The 21,032-nt window shown below is 48.5% G+C and overlaps 7 protein-coding genes across 7 annotated transcripts; 4 read left to right on the top strand and 3 right to left on the bottom strand.

Moving 5' to 3' along the window:
* Positions 1-72: 72 nt before the first annotated feature.
* On the top strand, positions 73-1,260 carry BP5553_00462 (Single hybrid motif; the record flags this gene model as incomplete). The annotated part of the gene is made up of 1 exon (XM_032009085.1): positions 73-1,260. One exon carries the CDS (start codon positions 73-75, stop codon positions 1,258-1,260), a length of 1,188 nt encoding a protein of 395 aa, XP_031873139.1.
* A 1,679-nt stretch (positions 1,261-2,939) lies between these two features.
* On the top strand, positions 2,940-4,470 carry BP5553_00461 (BAR-domain-containing protein; the record flags this gene model as incomplete). Its single annotated transcript, XM_032009084.1, has 5 exons — positions 2,940-3,066; positions 3,128-3,295; positions 3,342-3,457; positions 3,509-3,789; positions 3,843-4,470. 5 exons carry the CDS (start codon positions 2,940-2,942, stop codon positions 4,468-4,470), a joined length of 1,320 nt encoding a protein of 439 aa, XP_031873138.1.
* Positions 4,471-5,493: 1,023 nt separating this feature from the next.
* BP5553_00460 (uncharacterized protein) lies at positions 5,494-6,524 on the bottom strand (the record flags this gene model as incomplete). The annotated part of the gene is made up of 4 exons (XM_032009083.1): positions 5,494-5,636; positions 5,711-6,047; positions 6,162-6,343; positions 6,404-6,524. The coding sequence occupies 4 exons, from the start codon at positions 6,522-6,524 to the stop codon at positions 5,494-5,496; spliced, it is 783 nt and encodes a 260-aa protein (XP_031873137.1).
* A 3,153-nt stretch (positions 6,525-9,677) lies between these two features.
* BP5553_00459 (GMC oxidoreductase) lies at positions 9,678-11,671 on the top strand (the record flags this gene model as incomplete). Its single annotated transcript, XM_032009082.1, has 2 exons — positions 9,678-10,174; positions 10,231-11,671. 2 exons carry the CDS (start codon positions 9,678-9,680, stop codon positions 11,669-11,671), a joined length of 1,938 nt encoding a protein of 645 aa, XP_031873136.1.
* Positions 11,672-13,152: 1,481 nt separating this feature from the next.
* On the bottom strand, positions 13,153-14,263 carry BP5553_00458 (uncharacterized protein; the record flags this gene model as incomplete). Its single annotated transcript, XM_032009081.1, has 2 exons — positions 13,153-13,989; positions 14,039-14,263. The coding sequence occupies 2 exons, from the start codon at positions 14,261-14,263 to the stop codon at positions 13,153-13,155; spliced, it is 1,062 nt and encodes a 353-aa protein (XP_031873135.1).
* A 1,343-nt stretch (positions 14,264-15,606) lies between these two features.
* Positions 15,607-16,491, top strand: BP5553_00457 (uncharacterized protein; the record flags this gene model as incomplete). The annotated part of the gene is made up of 1 exon (XM_032009080.1): positions 15,607-16,491. The coding sequence occupies one exon, from the start codon at positions 15,607-15,609 to the stop codon at positions 16,489-16,491; it is 885 nt and encodes a 294-aa protein (XP_031873134.1).
* A 771-nt stretch (positions 16,492-17,262) lies between these two features.
* On the bottom strand, positions 17,263-20,403 carry BP5553_00456 (uncharacterized protein; the record flags this gene model as incomplete). The annotated part of the gene is made up of 1 exon (XM_032009079.1): positions 17,263-20,403. One exon carries the CDS (start codon positions 20,401-20,403, stop codon positions 17,263-17,265), a length of 3,141 nt encoding a protein of 1,046 aa, XP_031873133.1.
* Positions 20,404-21,032: the final 629 nt, after the last annotated feature.

The raw sequence follows: 21,032 nt of genomic DNA, 5'->3' as shown, positions 1-21,032 counted from the left end.
GGATGACCTCCCACTGATAGTTGAAAAGGGCTTCGAACATCTGCAGCATGTCTGGCAGCGCAGAACTTCACGATGCCTGCCTTATCGCCGACAATGACCGAAGGGAATATTGCCAGCTGGAAAGTTAAAGAGGGGGATGCGTTCTCAGCCGGTGACGTCCTTCTAGAGATCGAGACGGACAAGGCGTCAATGGACGTGGAAGCACAGGATGACGGGGTTATGGCAAAGATATTCCAAGGGGATGGGGCCAAGGGAATTAAGGTGGGAGCACGAATTGGGGTTCTTGCGGAACCCGGGGATGATATCAGCAGTTTGGAAATACCAGCGGAAGACAACGGCGATGCCCCGGCACCAAAGGAAGAAGCTTCCAAACCTGCTCAAGAGACAAAGCCACAGGCAGAGGCTCCTCCTACATCTAAACCTTCCAGCCCGGCTTCTGGAAACCGCCCTGCTAAGAGTGCTTCCAAGCCGGCGGCGAAACAGACATATCCTTTGCTACCTTCCGTGCAGCATCTGATCCACGAAAAGGGACTCTCGGAAGCAGATATCGATAAAATGACACCCACTGGTCCAAATAATCGATTGTTAAAGGGCGATGTTCTGGCGTATTTGGGATCAATCTCCCCATCTTACCCTACGGAGCTATCGGAGAAGATCCTGAAGCTTAGCCACCTCGACCTTAGCAACATTAAACTCGCACCACCCGCACCAGCGCCTACGAAGAAGTCCGAGCCGATGCCAGAGCCAGTTATTGAAGATCGTGAGGTTGCAATTCCGATTTCCCTGACTTCCGTTATCGAGGTCCAGCGACGGGTGCAGAAGTCACTTGGGATATTTTTGCCATTGTCGACTTTCATCGCTCGTGCTACGGACTTTGCGAATGATGATTTACCCAGATCGAAGAATTATAGGCCTTCAGCAGACGAGTTATTCAACCAGGTACTGGGCCTTGACAAAGTTACTTCTGAATCCGGTGCCAGGGGGAATTTCTTCCCCCAGATTACGGCACTGTCGGAGGCTGCTCCTGTGGCCAGGCCAGCCAAAGCCGCGGCAAAGGGTGCTGATATCCTCGACATTCTCTCTGGAAAGGCAAAGCCAGTGCCATCATCTAGTGTAGCTGCCAAACAATCGGCGGATGTCTCGGCGGCAGTCAATGTCTTTAGCGTTACAGTGCCAAAGGGTGATGAGAAGCGAGCACATATATTTCTAGACCGGGTGAAGGCCGTTCTGGAAGGAGAGCCAGGGAGGCTCATCTTGTGAGCGGGTGTATTAGATTGCTGTAAAATAGCGGAACAAAATAATTTCCATGATACCACTATCTGCAGTCTTGCGTTCTCCAAGTGCCAGAGTTGATAATCGGGGATGGCTTGTGCAGAGCAAGGGGGTATATTGAGGTGTACGGTAAATCAGTCTTAACATGTTCCCTATGCCGTTTCTTGAGCAGCTAAAACCAATATTTGCGGATCTACAATTAAAACGGGCAATGACGTAGGTAGGTCTAATCGCGAGATAATGCCATGCGAAGTAGGTAGTATAAGCATACGCCGTAGAATCAAGGGAATGTTTCGAGATATGGTGGGAGAAACCACATAGAATAATCAGAATTGAAAATTGCTGCATTATCATCATTATCTGCATTGCACAGCCTAAAATGCCTCACCCAACATCAAGCTCACTCGCGGGCAGCCAAAAGATACTGATGGAGGCAGAAAAGCTGAAACCCAGTGGGTTCTTCTAAATATACACATCTCTATGCCGATAACGACCGGTTTCAGAAAACCGTCCGCCAAAGGTTCAGGCGGTCGATGAGAGGGCCACGACGGCACTTTCCAGGGGGGCTCGGGGGCGCTGTAAGACGTTACAGTAGGTACATGTGATCAGCGCCTGAAGGGCTCGCGAATCGCCAGCTATCCTGATAAGCTGCACCGAACCTTTTTACCTGTTGTGCTGTGTTCCACGCGCCAACCGTTTGCCGCGCTGTACGGGATCCAGAGCCTAGCCACGGAAGGGTTGGCGCTGGGCCCTTGGAAAGGCCTTGCTTAGGGTTCTCCACGTCAAATCCACAGAAAAAGGGGTAAAGGGCGAGTAGCTTGTTTCGCTGCGCGAGAACGACAGGTTGCCCGTCTTCGTCGCTTGGCTGCTCATGGCTTCGAGCAAATCAAAACTCCAGCAGACAATGGGCCCGGCGGATATCAGAAGGATGTTATCGTGGGGCACAGGGGCAGGCCACGCAGGGATTGGGAGATGTCCGGTCGAACGACCAGGCGTTGGTGGCGACTGATGCCCGTATTCCACACAGAGCCGTGAAATGTCTCGATCGCAGTCCATTCTTGGCGTGGATGGGTTTCTTTCCTTGACTACAGAGTGCTAATAATAATAACCTGTTGGTGGATACTTCGTATTGTACACGTCGTCCCCTCTCGTGTTGATATACTGGACGCTCCCTTCATTCTTTCTTCCGTCTCAACATTCTCTGTCCTCAAGCCTAAATCCAAGCTAATCTCGATCAATCCAAACTCGCCCTCAAACTCGACTCAAACGGCCCACTCTCGGGGCGTTCCTCCCACTGTTTGGTATAGGAGATCACTTCAGTCCAACTACCTGCCCATCCCAGCGGCATATCGCTCCATCGGGCCTTAATTCCTAATTGTATTGGGATCTGCGTGTCTCCGATCTTGTCACCGTCCCCGTCCCAACCACGATCGCTCCTGTTGCCCCCTCAGTGTGGACATTCTTTCTATTCCTTTAATCAACCACCGACCACCCAACTCTTTGATAGATTTAGAAATCAAGTGACCTATCGCTCGTTGAACGTGCACGACGAAATTAACCCCACAAGTTCAACAAAGGACAAGTGCGACATTCGCTCAGTTCCCCCTCTGGAAGTCTGGAAACCACAAAACTACAATACGCACACGACCTAGACATAAATCGCAGCAATGAATATCAACAAGAAACTTGACAGGGTCAAGCAATGGGCGGGAGAAAAGATGGGCGCGGAGGCGAAGACCAACGTGTCCGATGAATTCAAGTCATTGGAGATGGAGATGGATCTCAGGCAAGATGGTATGTTTCCCCTCGTTCCATGATTGATTGTCCTTATTTACAATTGACTAACATCTGCTAGGCATGACTAAGTTACACAAATCGATGACAACCTACGTCAAGTCTCTCGGAAAGCGCAACGAAGTCGATGATAAGGAGAAGGTATTGCCGGTTGGATACCTTGGTCAGACTATGGTCTACCACGGCGAGGATTTCGAGCCAGATTCCGAGTTTGGCAACTGTCTGATCAGTAGGTAATGAGCAAGCCGTTCGGGAATTTCGCTGACAGGATACAGGCATGGGAAGAACCAACGAGAGGATTGCAAGAACACAGGAGGCATATGTAGCAAATGCTACCCATGGTTGGCTCGAATCACTCGAACGTTCGTTGGCAATGATGAAAGAATATCAGGTGTGTTCAAGCCATTCATTCCATGGTGGTTTCTCAGTCTAATTTCCACAGAATGCTAGAAAGAAGCTCGAGAATCGACGACTTGCATACGATGCCTCCCTTTCCAAGATGCAGAAGGCTAAAAAGGAGGATTTCAGGGTTGAGGAAGAACTCCGATCACAGAAAGCAAAGTACGAGGAATCGAGTGAAGACGTTCTGAGGCGGATGCAGGACATCAAGGAAGCTGAAGCGGAAACTGTTGTGGACCTTGGGTCATTCCTGGATGCAGAACTCGAGTACTACGACACATGCCGTGAGGAGCTCCTCCGGTTGAAGAGGGACTGGCCTGCAGTGTAAGTTACATGTGCTGATACCGTCAGTTGCTCTACTTGCTGACCAAATCTAGACAAACTTCCCCACAACGAGACCGGGGAAGACCAATGCCCAGAGCTCGATCAAATACTGCACACTCCTACAATGAGCGATACTCCACCTATGAAGAGCCCGAGCCTGAACCCGTGCGAGCTCCCATCCGCTCCCAAGCCCGCGTATCTTCCACGTCTCGCATCAATAGTAATTTAAGCACTCATGGCGAATACCCTGAGATTGACTCTCCTCGACGACCTAGCATGGGCCGCTCTACTACATTCCAAGGCCCCACGTCCATATATCGAGAATCAACCCCGGTTTCAGATAGCCGAAGGGGTGCATTTCCCAGTGATGTTAGCACACTCCGAGGTCAACTACGCCCTGGGAACCGCATCCAAACTGGCAGTGATCTCTTTTGCGATCCATCTGATGATTCAACCCTCAACAGTTCCAGTCCTGATCGGTCATACGGAGCCCGTTCTGTCAGTCCCGCAACATCCCATGGTAGCTTGCCCAGTCGAACAGGCAGTTACTCAACGTTAACCAACATTCCGAATGGGCGCAAAGCTCCACCACCACCCCCGCCGAGCAGAGCTAAGAAACCACCTCCACCGCTACCAGTAAAGAAGGCAAATATCAGTTCCACCAGCGTGAACCGATATTAGAAGAGGAGCTTGTGTGGTCCCTGTCTCTTCTCGGCAGCCTCCTTTCTGCACGGCAAAAATTGACTCAGTGCTACAACCAATCGATCCATGGTTGCACGAACACGGAGAATTCCGAATCATTCATTTGTCAAAGGCGGCAAGCTGGCTTTCCCGACCTCGTTTAATGCACACAACAGTTTTATTTCTTATTCCTTGGCTGGAATTGCCTTCAGCACAAAGAGATTGGGCTCTAACGGCAGGAATAACCGCATTTGTTTTGTTTGTCGGACATGGCGTTGTATGTGTGCAGCTTGATAAGCCTGATACTGGCTTTATTAACGCTGCTTGTAATTGTTAAACTTCGGAAGCGGCTGGGCAAATCTTTTGGCGTTCCGAGTGGGGACGAGGAGAAGAACGAGTAGTATTAGTGTATTAAGCTACCTCTCCTAGAGGCTACCCTACCTATGAAAACAGTGTTATTTCGGTCCACGCTTCCATGACCTCCCATGGATTTAATATAATAGTGATGTAAGAAATGTCGTAGGACAGGTCCCCAAAATGAGCTTCAAACCAATCGCCAAGTTGCACTCTTTTCCCTGTCGTACTACTCATTTATCTCGACCTGATCTTGATCTGGGCCCCGGGTAAATGCCTTTTCAACTATGATATCCCCCGGTTGTAAGCACAAGTGGGAGCCGAGTTGACTTATTCTCTATTATGTCAGCAACAAGTTAAGGTCTGGACCCGACAGCGGCAGAGGGAGGACAAGGCCAGATCCATATAGAGCACTGTCCCGACTCACCCACCCAGTCCCTTTTCAGCTCCCTATGGTGCCTGTTGGTTCCAGGATGCTAAGATGCAGGAACCCTAATTAGGACTACAGTCAAATCCGGATATAATGTGCATAGCCGTGACAGCTAGTATTCTTCTCAGATGAGGCTAGCATAATTTGTATTGAAGGGACGTTCAAATCAAAACATATAAATATTGTAACTATACCAGACTTTGTTGCCACAGTCTCATTGCGCTAACTAGACTTCAGTTCTATTCCGGCTGATTCCCAAATAATATCGGTACTCCTTCTGGGAGACTAGCCTGCAATTTACCAATCATTGCAGTAGCGGTGGTCAAGTTCGCCTCGTCAGCCCTTGGTTCCCACCCCTCACTAACTGGGAAGCGCTCATTCCCTGAGTTCAAAATCTTGTCAGCCTCTCCGGACATGTGCTGACAAAGGCAAATCGACGAAAGGTGTTCGACTTACTAAAGAAACTCTCTATCCAACTCTTCTTCGCATTGCCTAATGCTGGGTCCCCAAAGATACTTATAAGCAGTGCTGTCTCAAGCAGCGAATCTCCTAGAAGGTCCTCGTTGAGGAAGAACTCCGGGTTGATTAAGCTTTGGGCGTAAACATGCTCCGCTCTCGCTTTTGATGCCAGTTCGATACTGATAATCTCGTGGCCCTCAAGGCGGGCCATGTATGCTCCCCAGACTTCTGGGGAGAAATCGTGGTTGTTGCCGAAGTAGGCATCTGCGCGTGACAGGCTGCCGTCGTGTTCGATGGGAAAGTTGTGCTGGTCGAGCATATCTAGGTCAAACCACTGGAGATGGTATTAGAAGTTGGAATTCCAGTACCAAGGTAATAAAGCTGAAGATATATCCAGGAACATATGAGTTAAGCAAAGGTAGAAGAGAATTAAGAAACATGATTTTACGGTGGCATTAGGAATAGGATTGGACTTCATAGCCAACCCTCCAGCAAATGTAGTGGCATCTGGACCAAGGTTGACTCCCTCTTTAAAAGCTTTAATCAGTTTATCCATGGTCAGATTGCGACCCGAGTGTGGGAGAAATCCGTGATTGGATAGTGAATTAAGGCAAGGGCATGGAGAGCGAACTGCGTGTTAATTGTCAGCTCATTGAATAAACCAGTCTCCCTAGAATTGCTAGGTATTACCATCGGAATCAGTTGGAGGTGACCAGGTATGATGCTCCGGGTACAGTAAACCTGGCATGGCATAGGAAGTTGAGGTTGCAAATGCAAATGCAGCAACGATAGTACTAATTGAGTGTTTCATGGTGGATATTGAGCGCCGCGTAAGATTACATGCAAGTAAGATTGTGATGGAGTTCCTATAGACATGTTCAAATAACCCAAAAACCGTCGAGCCATTCTTATACAAAATAAACCGTGTTGTAAACTTCGGAACCCCCGGAGAAAGATTTCGAGGTGAGTCTGGGCAGGTAGTAGTGAATGGTTAAAATGGTGATGGGTATCCGGAGAAACCTTTTGACAGCTTTGAAGTGTAGTATCCGTTAGGTAGTAAATTGGGATCCAATGGTGCACGCGGCGGCTGTATATAGCTTATTGCTTGTCGTAGCTCTAGAATCAGTGGCTAAACTCTTTTATCAAATTATCTCGATGACGGGTGCGCTAAACCCATTAATCTAATTTAATTAATAGCCATTAAGTCATTAACCGAATCAATCAGATTAATCAACATCAAATCAACCTTGATTAATTGGTGGTTAATTAAATAATCAGTTAATAAACAAATTAAGAACTTCCTTAACTGGTCTAGTAATTTCTAAGCATCGTTGACTGACCAACCGATGATTATAGTGCGTATCACGCAGGAAGGTAACCTTGATCAGAGGAGAGAGCATTGACAGCATCGCACATATTATGGATTGCGATCTAGCCCTGAATCGAAATGATCTTCAGTAATAAAATTGACATTGTAAGGATTATTTTGGCATAGGTTTCAACTGCTTTCGGGGAGGCTGAAAATTGAATCCTTCGGACCACAACCCAGGGAACGGTCCCCGTCGTCCTCTAACCATCGGCGACTTTATGGCAATTCACGCTCGTTAATGACATGAAGGGAAATTTTCGGCTCTCGCTACAAGATATTATCCTTTCAACAGTCCGGAGCGACTGTCTTGCCTGCCAGGGCCATCCCCCCTGTGATACCAGAGTATAGCTCCTTCTATGAGGCTGAGAGGCTCCCCTATTATTGGATTGCTTGGTATCAGTCTAGTACCGGCCAGAGAAGGATGCTAGTTTCCCTCGCCTCTATCGTACTCATTAGCGGTTCAACCTCGTGTAAGATACACCGAATAGGAGTTTACTAAGCACGGCAAGGGCAGTTAGTTGGCAAGGAGGGGACTTGGGGGAGTACACTTTTATACATTCGAACTTACGGTTTTGCATTATCAACTACGCCCTAACTTCAAGCCGTTATTCCGCAACCCAGATCTACGTAGCTTCTCCAGCATCAACTTCGGCAGACGACGAATGAGACTCTAGGCACTCACTGGACTACCCTATCTTACATCTAGCCCTAATTAATAGTAAGGACATGAATAGCGCATCAATTCCTGTACTGATAACAGCTTTCTCCACTAACGTACTTTTACAACCCTGCTTTTGCGTGCTAATGGTGAAGACATAATCTCTTACCGTTTTTCTTCGTAACAGTTTATTGTAGGGTTGAACTAAATGATCACTAAGTGAGATATTGTAATGCGGCCCAAAGGAGTAAATTGGAAAATAAAAGTTAAAAACGTCTTAAAGACTTTCAAGAGCTTGGAGGAAGCAAGTATGTCAGTGTTAGGGCTTATGCAGGCTCCCGGGGCAGATCGTGTATATAACAGAGGGATCCCCTCAGGCTCCCCCTTTCCTCCTTAGTTTCAGTAAAGCATTCATCCTGCCTCATACCCTTCGTTCATGAGCCGTGCCCTAGACCTTAACAGTCAGTCATATGTAACCGATATGTTGCCAAGCATCTCCAATGCTATGAGATGCACAACCTACGTCACGGACTTAGAATAAGGTCAATGAGCTTATCTGCGGAATGGCACCACTAGACGCTGAAAAGGTTGTGTACAATGCAAGTCTCCCATGTTTTGGACACTAAGAGTAAGGTCATCTACCAATATAGTGCCCATCCTGGAATAATGAGGCACATTGTTTTCGCCATCCTGGACGGGAGCGTATTAGCTCCAATACAAGCTAGATTCCAAAGAGAAAATGAATCATTAGTTACGTAATTTGCTGATTTAAGTAGAATCTACATAGATAAGACGGAAAAACATTAGCGGCGCCTCGGTTTCTTGAGGAAATGCCATTGCCCAATGATTCCTACTGGAAAGGCGACTACGCGCTTGTATGAGCAGTGTTGTATTACAGAGGAGCAAGACTACCCAGCATAGTCAAATGGAAATATTAAGGGTTTCATGGAAGGCTCAGCTAAATACGCTGAATGCACCGCTACAAGAGGTGATAGGCAGATTCATGGGAGCTTGTAAGCAACAATAGCGCGGCAACAGCGGCGATTGCGAATCAAGGATATTAAAAGTTGCTTTTTCTTACTAAGGAATATTGTGTCAGCTTCAAGCATCAATAAATGACATCCTTGCCCGCCGCCCCCGTTTTCTGTCTCGAAATCAACATACGAGAAGCGCAACATACTACCTACATACTACATACAGCAACGTACCTTACTAGTATATCTAACCCACGAGGTGGGGGAATTCCCTCCTTCCCTGACTTCTGCCCCACTCCTGGAATATTGATACCCCGCCCCCTTTGACTCTTCGAGCTAGGCTTCGCACCAGGCCTGTCCCTTGGCTGAATGGATCGGGCCGCTCGATTAGGTGCAAATAGCTGGGATCTAGATCGAGCACTTAGACATCATGTCGTCCCGTAGGGCCGAAGGTATGTAAATCGTTGTTTTGGGAAATGCTTGCACGGTACGGGCTAAACCCTAGGCGATAAAGTTCTGTAGAAGTCCCGGGAAATTGGTTGTCCGGCTGCGAAATCTGCCGGCTGAGGAAAGTTGTTCTGGAAGCTTACATGTCCGTTACATGGTTTCGAGATGCACGCCGCATGGGATAAGTTCCCGGAGAGTTACATTGCTGATTTTTGGGATGTTTCGAAGCCTACTATTCGTTGGAGCCGTCCCGAAGCGAGGGTTCACGCAGGAACTGGGAATTAATTATTGAAATGCCATAGTTCTGCAGCAAGAAGTGGATTACCAACATGTTACTCGTATACCACTCCGGTGTGAGGGAATCACGGGAAAATGGAAGGTGATCTTCTATAAAAAAACATACTCTCCCATCTTATCGTCACAATTATCCACCGTTCTTTGCAAGGAAATCGAGTCCTTCAAGCTTTGCCTTATTCCCTTCTGGCAAGCTGCCTCTACTCTGAGAACTTTCCCAAGATGGGGAAGCTCTGGCGTCTCACATTTCTTGCCCTTCTTTCGGTCGTAACGGCTACAGGTGCTGGCAAGGACACCTATGATTATATCGTCGTGGGTTCCGGTCCGGGTGGAGGCACATTAGCTGCAAATCTCGCAAAGGCTGGGGAATCTGTGCTCCTTCTCGAGGCTGGAGATGACCAAGGCGAAAACCCGGCAGAGAAGGTTGCTGGCTTGTTCCCCTTAGCTGGCGGCGACCCGCTTATGCGTTGGGATTTCTTTGTCAAGTATCATTCGGATGATGCAATCACTCGACGATACGAACACTTGACGTGGAGAACTACTGATGGGCAGTTCTACGTCGGTACCAGCCCGCCAGCAGGTGCCACACAGCTAGGGGTATACTACCCCAGAGCAGGAACGCTGGGCGGCTGTTCCACGCATAACGCAATGTGTGCTACACTTCCTAGTAATAGCGAGTGGCAGCATATCGCCGATATTACAGGCGACGACTCCTGGAGGTAAATGTCATTCCACATCCTGAATTTCGAGTTAAACGAAGTACTAACAGCTCTAGTGCCAAAAATATGCGCAAGCATTTCATCAATCTGGAAAACGATCACCTTGTACCGAAAGGAACCCCTGGTCATGGATTTAACGGCTTCCTCGACATCAGCGTGAACACTGATGAGTTCCTACAAAACCAGACTGAAGCTATTGAGGTCTTGAAGGCTACAGCCAAGATCATGGGACAGGATCCTAACAAGGTATTCCAACATCTTCAGCGTGATATGAATAGTGACGACCCGGATCGTGATCAACAAACGGGATTGTTTGGGTTCCCGGCTCACAGAGACTTGGTCGGCAATCGAGTCAGTGCGCGAGATGCGGTTGTCCAAGTTGCGAACGCACAAGGTCCACGCGGCTCCAAAAAATACGCTCTCACCGTGGGAGTGAACTCTTTTGTCACCAAGGTCCTTTTCGATAAGCCAAAAAGCAACCGTGATGATCCTAGAGCGACGGGTGTAGAATATATCGCAGGTCAGAGCGTGTATAGCGCGGACCCACGGTACAACTCCAGTAGCCAGGGGACTAAGAAGCAGGCATTTGCAAGGAAAGAGGTCATAGTATCCGGCGGCACATTCAATAGTCCGCAGATTCTCATGCTCAGCGGTATTGGACCCAAGGCCGACCTCACGAAGTTGAATATTCCTGTTGTCGTGGACCTCCCAGGTGTCGGAACAAATCTCCAAGACAACACCGAGTTTGGCGTTGCTGCTGGGGCATCACTCAATTTCACGAGCAAAGGTCCTGTCTGCACATATGGAGCTCCGGGTGACCCATGCCTTGCCGCATGGCATCAGGGCAAAGGGCCATATGCACAAGGCCCACTCGCTGCGCTGCTAGCTACGTCGAGCGTTGCCGTAAATAATGAGCGAGACTTGTTTTATATGGTCTTTCCTGGAGGCACGTTCCGAGGTTATTGGCCAGGTACAACCGTGAACCAGGTTCCGGGAGATGCTCCAAACACCTTCGACTTCTCACTGGTCAAGATGGGTTCTAAAGGGAACTTGGGCACCCTCAAACTCGTTTCCAACGACCCTCGAGACACTCCTGAAATCAACTTTCGATTCTTTGAAGGAGGAGGACAAGTGGACTTGCAGGCTATTGAAGACGGTGTAACACTCGGGCGAAAAATCTATGACTCGGTACCAGGTCCCGTGGGTCCCTTCACCAAGGAGGTTCTTCCTTGCACTGGCGCCCGAAACTGCGATGTCCAAGATGAGATCAAAACTCAGGCTTGGTCACATCATGCAACTAGCACCTGCGCTATTGGGGCTGATAGCGACCCTAAGGCTGTCCTAGATTCGAAGTTCCGAGTAAGAGGGACGAGGGGATTGAGGGTGGTGGATGCTAGTGCATTCCCAAAAACGCCAGGAGCTTTCCCGGTTGTGCCAACATTCATGCTTGGGATGAAGGCTTCGGAGGTTATTCTGCAGGATTCAAAGAAGTGGTAGTGTTAAATCTCCATGTAGCGCACGAGCCACGAGTCACGACAATATAAGATATAAAATATTTGATACCATTGCCGGTGGTCCCTTGATATATAATGCCTCAGTTCCTTCTTCTTAGGACTCATTTTATAAACCACGCTTGAGACCAAACAACATAGAGCTAGCGTGGTAAATACAAGCTAAGAGAGCTAGGTAGGCCCAATCCGCCCCAACTTCGAGGCTTTAAAAACTGATCACAGGATCAACAAAAAAGGGTTTACTGAGCGGTGGGCATTGTTGGTGCTTAACCCTGCCGCTAGAGATGCTCCATCTCATCAATAACCAACCGATTCTCAGCTCTGTTGACACCTTATTCAAGCCCGGCAAACGAGGAAAACTATCCGGGAAACCCGGGAAACGCGCCGAATACATTGTGACGAAGCTAGGAATGGACTCGGTGACGTGCGTTGGAGAGATACGGGCATGGGAGAGAGACGTCAGACGGAGCACGCACCAAGACCATCCCGCGGAAGACTTCGGGGGTTCACTGCGCCATTTCCTAGGTGCGGCGTCGTACTCAAATGCTTGGTGTAGCTTGGCTTTCAAACACTGAACGCCTATCGCGTTAGTACGTTACATGAGCTACCAGCCTCGCTTAGGATAGGGGTAAACTCATCGCCCCTTTATTTACGGAGCATGATCTCGAAGATCCCGTAACACCTTTTATTGCCATGCTCAATTTCTTTTATGGCTTTAACTTCTCAGATTCAAGGTTCTATCTTGCCCACTGGTAATCTGAGCGTACTGCTTCAATTCTCCACTTTCTTGCTCAAACCTCCACTTGAACATGAATATGCCAGCCGTTGATTGCGGCCCCAAGAAAACGAACAGCTTAATAGACTTGGCGGCAGTTTCCTCTTAATTATGCGTTGTGTTTCAGTAGCATTTTTGGAAGTTAAATGTTGCTAGCGGGCTATTTTGAGTGATACGGAAAATCAAACTAGTACGGAATCTATGTAAAAGCAGGCGGACGTGAAAATGGAACTGGAGCATATGGCTGACTAGAATCACCTTGCTGGAGTTTGAACTGGAAAAATTATGGGCGGTCAAATTATCTGACCCGCAGGGGTGAAACGGATAAAACGATAACATCATCAGAGGTGTAGGTATCGGCCGAACTCTCGGGAATTCCCGGACTTGTTGTCTTTACGTTTCCCGAGTGTTGTGGCCCAAACACATGGCAACACTGCAAAAGCGGGGGATATCCACATTATAGCACTATTACCAAGACGACTTTTTATCTATGGCGTATGTGTATCTCAAGAATCCCATATTAAAAAAGACGGTCGGCTTTTATATCATATTTGTGCGTAAGTAATACGTCTGATGAGTATATCAGTACACCTATTTGGACCGTCTACATCGGCTCATCTTTGCTAAAGCTCGCCGAACAGAAGATGGGTTTATTGGTACAATATGATTTCCGTACTAGTGCTTGAGACTACCTATATCCAATCACCGTCCCAAGGCAAATCAGAGTCTTTCAGCTGGGCAGAAGTGATATGGCCTGGTAAGACTTCAGATTGGAGCTGCAAGTGCACTTCAGCCAAGTCACCTAAAGCCAAGGCAATTTTCGCTTGCAAGTGTGAACGGGCTGAGTCGAATGTAATGGCAGCTCTAGCTACCTTTGGTGTTAGTGTGTAGGTGATAGCGGTGCTTTGAGCTACCTCTCTGTACATTTCTCCTTCCAAATTTTCATAATCCGATCCTTGATAGCATCTTGAGAAGGCCAAACTGATGAGCTCTCGAACGCGTGCCAGGGCAATGACAGCACCGTCTTCGAGGGGGTTTTGGACAAATGTAGGTCTAGGGGGGTTGAGGTTGAGTGAAAGAAGCTGCTTGTTAGCAGCCCACTTCTTCTCGCTAAGTTCGTGGTGTCTTTGGACGAGGGTGCCGAAGAATGTCTCGGATAAAATCGATCGGCACTCTTCGCGCGACTGGGACCAGGTTCCAAGGACATGAGTGGCTGCCTCTTTGGTGATGCTTGACGATCGAAGCTTTTCCCCAACATGCAAATATCTCACTGGGTCAGCTGCTATGTCCCGATAAAGAGACGAGGGTTGGCCTCCAGCTTCCATTAAGTGCAGTCGTACCGCACGGCTGACTGTAGGAAGGCTATCGTACTTGTCGGCGAGCTTAATCAATATTATGATGTCGTCTAAACCCGCGATCGAAGGGCTGCGATGTTGAAAGATATCGAAGAGATTGAAAAGTGCGCGATAATACGATTCATCTCGCCCGGGTGGGGATTCCGCAGAGATTTCTAGCTTGCTATTATCAGTCTAGTAGCGTTAGATACATGTAGCACCAGGGAAGCTTTTGTTACCTTACCTGCTTGCGGAAAATATCATAATCTACATCATCCGCGAGGTCTAATTCATAGATGATTGGGGGAGAAGACCCTCCCGCTTCAGCCCAGTTTAGACTACTAGAAAAGAACCCCGAGCACTGGCGTAATGTGCTTGAATGAATACAGATGATCTTATCTTGGGCGATATGGAGCTCAACATCGTGCAATGCACGGCTTGTTGTTGACGGATGAGAAGGGCTAGGCATGTTGAATTTGTTTTTGTTGTTGTTAAAGGCACAGGTCTCTTGGAAGCAACCCAAGGAGCACTTTGCCCTTAATAGGAATCCAGGACAAGTTGAATCTTGAAAGTATGCGTACTCGTGCTTGATTGAAGAGTAGGGTGAGGATTCTCACTAAAACATAGGCGGGTTAGCTAGGTAGTTATCTCCCTGGACGGCCATCGCATGCCTCAGCGCTAGCATGGGGGGTCTAACCACTAGAAATACTTCTAGGGGAGAGGCAGGTTTACGCCTTTGATCCTGAAGCCCATACCTTCCTGCACTTAGGCAGGATCGCACATGAATGTTTGCATCCAGGTTGGGCGCGTAGAGCAGGGCGTCTTGGAGTAGGGTTCCGCGGAGTAGGAACCTGGTTCTGATGCAGCTCCTTCCGCGAATCGGGAGCGCAGCTTTCAAGATTCAAGACATGAGCGATAATAAATACCAGATGGTCGAATTGTAGGCCAAGGCATTGTCATTCATACTTATTTCGAACTTCAACCCCTATGATGTTGTAAACCTTGACAGATTCCTCTTATGGAATGAGTTCTCAACCGCTACCTTTTCTAGGGCGATACAGAGAGACAAAATCGCGAGGATGTGAAGCGGAGGCACTTCGTTAGTATCATTAACTGGCGCCATGCCACACTATGCAGTGTTCCGGGTGACTGTCCTAGGAACTGGGCGTGTCTCGCAATGTCTCCAATTCATAGGCTGCTCACTGGGCAACTCCAAGGAAGGCGCTTAGGTGCATAGCCATGGCGGTTGTTTGTTACACAGTGCCGGTTTCCTCTATTCACATCTGATGATCTGATCGAGGTGTGGCGAATTACGGTTGTGCTCGTTGAATGTAAAAAGGAAGCAGCAATGTTTTAATGAGGCCTTGGAAGGTGAACTTAACTGTGGGCACGAAGTAACTGCTGCAGTATTAACGCTAGCAATAATGCGCTATAAGCGCTACCCTAAGAGCCTGAATGTTACTACGTGAGGGTTACATTACACAACCACCACAATTTTTATAATCTCTATATTCGATGTAATTAATATCTCAGATATATTCTTTAATTCTATATCCTCAAATTTGCATTTCAAAGCGTAGATGTTCAGTTATATATTTAATTGCACCAAGTGCCAGAGTTGCCTGTGCATCACGGTTGATGCAGCCAAGGTACTTGAGTAAGCTCCAAGCGAAGAGGTCTGGGGTTTGCTCTAACTTTTCGACTTCATTCAAAAACAACCTCGTGGGGGTGTCATACTTCAAAAGCCCGCCACAATATTTAATATATGTCTTCCCGTCCTGAGGATTTATTCAAACTCAAACTTCGGTCACGATGACTTCGGCTTCGATTTTCCATCCTCAGTTCCAAGTTGTCTCGGACCTCCACCTTGAGACTCCTCTCGTTCAGCCCTCTTACAGCACATTCAAGCTAAATCTTGAAGCTAGCTATCTGTGTTTGCTCGGGGATATAGGACTTGCAAAGGATGATGGCCTATACGTATTTCTCGAGAGTTTATTGAAGAGGACGCCGAATCTGACGATTTTATATCTTCTCGGAAACCACGAAGCTTATCAGATGACGCTAGAAGCAGCGGAGGAGAAAATGCGAACTTTTGCCAAAACAGTGGCCCGGACATATGGAAATCGCTTCATATTCCTGAATCGGACACGTTATGATGTCAATCCTACAATTACCATTCTCGGTTGCACCCTCTGGTCACATATACTTCCCTCTCAGATGGCTGAAGTTGAAGCTCGCCTCACGGATTTCAATCAAGTAAGAGGTATCAGGGAATGGGGTCTAGAGGAGCACTTGAAAGAGCACCAACAGGACGTAGCATGGCTGAACTCCGAGGTTGAAAAGATGCATAATGAAGAACCGGAAAGACAAATCATCGTGTTTACGCACCACAGCCCCACGATCGACCCTCGCGCAAATAATCCTATTCATACCAACAGCACGGTCAGATCTGGTTTTGTGACAGATTTATCCTCGGAACTTTGCTGGAAAAGCGCTCAAGTGAAGCTCTGGGCATTCGGCCATACGCATTACAGCTTCTCGTATCGGGAAGAAGGTACCAATAAACTTGTCATGGCAAACCAAAAAGGCTACATTGGGCTCGGAGAAAAGCCCGAAAGTTCAAATAATGGCTCGAAAGTCATTGAAGCTGCAGGAGATACCTGGGGTATTCTTCCTACCCGCTCCTACACCGTCTAAGCACCTAGAACAAAATTGCACGCCCCTCAATCCCCCTCAGTGCTCACAGAAAACAATTATTGCCCCCCAAAGCCTCCTCGGAGGAGCATCCAATATTATCTTGTCCTGGAGTAGAACTCGGAGATGATTGCAGGAAGGCAATCAAAAGCCAAAAAGTTCCACCAAGAATGAGACATTCTTACGGTTTGGACCTTGGAATGCCATGTCCTCAAACGCTTCAAGTTGGCCGCACAAACCACCCAAGCCACATACATGGTGAGGGCATACATGGGGAAATCGTCACTATCTCTTCTCTAGCCACCAAAGGCGACAGCAACCGGACCGCATTGTTGTTTGGCCGACCATTACCTATTGATATCTAGTGAGAGATCGCCAATCCCTAATTTGGGATTCAGATCGCTAAAGAACATAACCTACTACACAGGGCAAGCATATATTTTTCGCCGCTTGCCATTTTTAGAATTGCAGATATCAAACCAATACCCACGAGGCCATATGCAAGAAAGAAATTTGGTTTTTTGAGGGGGCTAATAATCGTTTGATAGCCACTATACCAGCACTAAAGCGAATATTGCAATCTTTAGAACAAGTCACTATAGAGTAGACTGGACTCGTAGCCCTATTAAAAAGATATTATTCTACTTTCTAGCAACACGAATACAAAGGCACATGTACCAATTTCACTGAAACGTTGCAGAATATTATATCACACACCGGGTATCATTTATTCAGGTAACCACCACACATCTATCTCCTTTATATATATATAAATCAAGGGCTAGTACGCACATCCCCCACAAACGGCTCCAACACCTCCCTCCTCCGCTCCCCCATCGCCTTCCTCTCCTTATCCTTCAACCCCACCGGGCCCCTGTACACCACATCCCGAAAAACATCAGCATACGCCCTCTCCACGGCCTCGCGTCTTAGCACATTAGGATCCGCCGGGGGTGGTAGTGGGGCTTTGCCCTTCCAGCTTAAAGACCGGCGCACCGTCTCCATGCTACTCCTCACACTGCCGGCTTTGCTGTTCCTCCAGGAGACTTTGGGCACAGGCGCCAGCTCGCCTGCAACGCGAGAGAGCATGCTGGTGAGAAATACGAAGGAGATGTTGTGGTTTGGCGAAGTGGAAAGGACATCGAGGACCCAGGTCTTGATTTCTTCGGTGTCGGTGAGCGGGTTGGCGCCCCTTGATACCATGTCCGCCTCGAGCTTGTCCCAGAGAGGTGCAGGGACAATGCCATCTGTGAGGCTGTTGAGAAACCCAATCAGGACCTCTGATATGATTTCTAGTTTTTGTAGAGCTGGGGTTTCCACTGGGAATGAGTCGTTGATGTTCTTGTCTGCATCTAATGCGTCCAGCACAGAGCCTTTTTGGACCTCTCGCGCCTTGGAATCATTAAAAGTCCAAGAGGCACAGTCGAAAGGCCAACCTGCAGCATCTTTGGGAACCTGTGAGCTCTCGATCATGTTGGAATCAGCAACAACACGTTCGACAAGCGCCTCCACCGCTTCAGTGAGCTTAAAGAGCTCGCGCGGTGCAGACCAATAGACTTCCTGCTGGTTATTGACTGGAGCACCGCTTGATCCACGACGAGGAGGGGGGAGGGCGCGCACACCACCTTGTGGAATGCGAATCAGCTCATCGACAGACCGCCCGAAGCAAGATTGAAGCCATGTGCCACGAACAGGAATAAAATGATCTCTGCCATCGGTAACGCGCAGGATGAGGACGTCGTCAAGATGCATTTCCCCCGCATTTAGACTTCTCACCAGCGAGATGTCGTCAACAAAGACATCAAGGCTGACATTGATGGCGTCGCCAGGCTCCAAAGTGACCTCCTTTTTCGCTTGTTCCAATGTCGGCGTGCCGGCGTCCATCTCAGGGTTGACAAAGTAGACGGAGAGCCACGACGGAGCAATGCTATCTTCTTCACCTGTGATGCTCGGTTTATCCGCGAAAAAGAACGTCGCCGGGACTTGGCTAGTATTTGCAATCGTCAAGCTACGGGTCTTTCTTTGAAGATATGCCACCTTGCCGAAGTCTATACAGTCAGGGATGCTCACCGATGGTGGTCGTGACCCAGGGGCATCTGGTTGTGAATTATTGTCCGCCTCGTGAGAACGATCAACAACAACTGTTATGCCAGGCCGCCCTTCATTTTCCGCTCGGTCCAACTCGCGAGCCACCTCTTGATGAATCCTCGCTTTTAGTTCCGGCACAACAGCATCATATTCCACCGTAAAGGCGGCATCTAGGGGCTTATGGTCCGAGGAAAGTACCCTTTGATGCGATGTATAAGCGTATAAATGGACCCTGTCCACATAACCCTCTTTCGTTAGCACATCATCCGGATGATCGGCCTCCTCTTCATTGTATTCGTCATATTCATTATTCGTAGCGGGTTCCTCCAACCCATCCTCATCGGGGTTATAGTCAAATAAAACATCTTCGTCTTCCGAAGCCTGATCGATCCCTCTAGCTTTCATCTCCTCATCCTTAATTCTCGCAAGTGCGTCCTCCTGTGCCTTGCCCTCATATTCTAGTTTATCTTTTCGAGTCCGATAGAGTATACGATCACACCAGCTAGGCGCCCTCTTCTTCTCGCTGGAGTCAAATATCCCCATACTCCCAACGTCATATTTGTACGTGGGTAGAAATGTAATAGGCCCCTCCCGCCAGCCATCATGAAACGCTTTCTTCTTCTTCTGCATATGCCTCAACTGGTCGTGCGGTAGTAATGAATCCAAGGTCGCCTGTAAAGAAGCCGGGTCCTGGCTTGGATCTTGCACGAAATCGTCGGGGTCCGGTAGGGTATTCGAAGAAGAATCGTCACCGGGATCAAAGCTGCCACTCGTTGGAGGATCCGAGTCCTCCTCGGATTCATCATCACTTTCCACACTGCGTATAACAATAGGGTCACGGCCCTCACCCAACTCGTCATCGATCTTATTCCTCGAGTCCTCCCCAACACCATATTCCCCCTTCGTATGTAGCATAAGAAGCCGTCGAATATCATCACCAGGGAGGCCATCAAGCCTAAAATTCAAATCCCCAAACCAGAACGCAAAGTCCTCGTCCCCTATCCCATCCTGCGTATCCTCCAGGACCCCGGCAAAGTTAATAGGATCGAAGCGCGTGCGCTGTAGAATCTGCGCAACATCCCAACACCTCCTATCCAAATGCGCCGGATCCGACCCCGACGCCAAATGCGAGTTCACAAACACCATCCGCGTCGTCTCTCCCAGCAATATTCTCGTCGTCACAGCCCCTTTATTCCCGAGATATCCCATAATCCCCGTGCCCACACTAACAGTGCTCACAGAGCTGACAGTTGGCGCAACAGTAGGACTAGCGAAGACCAGGAGCAACAGCCCAGAAAGCTGCTCCTCTGTGATTAACACGTATCCCGCAGGCAGCGCATCACTCAGCGCCTTCCTCCACTTCGCCATAGGTCCTGTATCCGTGTACACCCGCCCAACATATTCCCTCGCACTGCTGAGATCCACCACCTCCTGTAGCCCCAGAACATATAGCCCGATCTCATCACCACCCGGTATAACCCCTTTATCATCCTTCGGAATGGTGCCTTCTTCCTTAGTCCGTCCTGCCTCTTGAGCACCTGCGCTTTCCACCTCTTCATCTTCGCTGCCATGGGATGATACTCCAGCACCGGAAAGCCGCTCATCAACACCCTTCCCTTGCACAAACCAGCCGGCCAAATCGAGCTCCGTATTGGGGCAAGCCGCTACATTCCAAGACCCGATCTTGATCTTAATCTTTTGCGGTCGAGTATATTCGGCGCGCCGCGCATGGACGGTCTTGGAGAGGGAGTGGGGATTCGATACCGTGGGTCCTTGGTCTTGCGCCCCGGGTCGATCTTCTGTAGATGTACGCGCGCTGGAAGCCATGTTTAAACTATACTGCGCAGAATGTCTCACTTCTTCTGCGCTGACAGCTGAAGAGAGCCTGGTAGTGGGGGGATTTCAGGCAGTGTCCGACGATAGGTTGCAACTAAGACTCATTCTTGATGACGTAAAGTGGAGATTGGTGATACGGAAGCTTGAATTGTAAATATGAGGGCCAGGTGGAAGATATTAGGCAATTATCATAGTGGGGATGAACTGGTGGGGAGATAGCGAAGCTAGAATTGAAGCTGGAGGTGCATTTTGAGAGGTATCAGGGATCTGTCTGGAGGGGCGGACGATGGATAAGAGATGGAGAACCCCTGTTGGTCTGTTGGAGCTAGTGTTGTTTTCGCCCACGAGACCTCGTACCTAATAAGGTATGTAAACAGATCACCTGCGAAGAATTTGTACTCATTTCAAGTCCTTTAAAAGTAATACAAATATTGCCATTAATTGAATGGCCTCAGCAGGAGGTTGAGTTGCCCTATATCGTAATAAAAGTTATAACGCCCCGGCTGCAAACGTGAGCTCCTCATCCCCTATTCTAGATAATAGTAACACAAAGATAACCATCCCCACGGTTTCTTCTCCGCTTCTTCATGCGGTTGCGCACATCCTGGCGGTGGAAAGCA

Source organism: Venustampulla echinocandica, assembly GCF_003357145.1.
Source record: "Venustampulla echinocandica strain BP 5553 chromosome Unknown scaffold_0, whole genome shotgun sequence".
Lineage (NCBI taxonomy): Eukaryota > Fungi > Ascomycota > Leotiomycetes > Helotiales > Pleuroascaceae > Venustampulla > Venustampulla echinocandica.
Note: the sequence above shows the minus strand (reverse complement) of the source record. Positions and strands in the feature narration are given on the sequence as shown.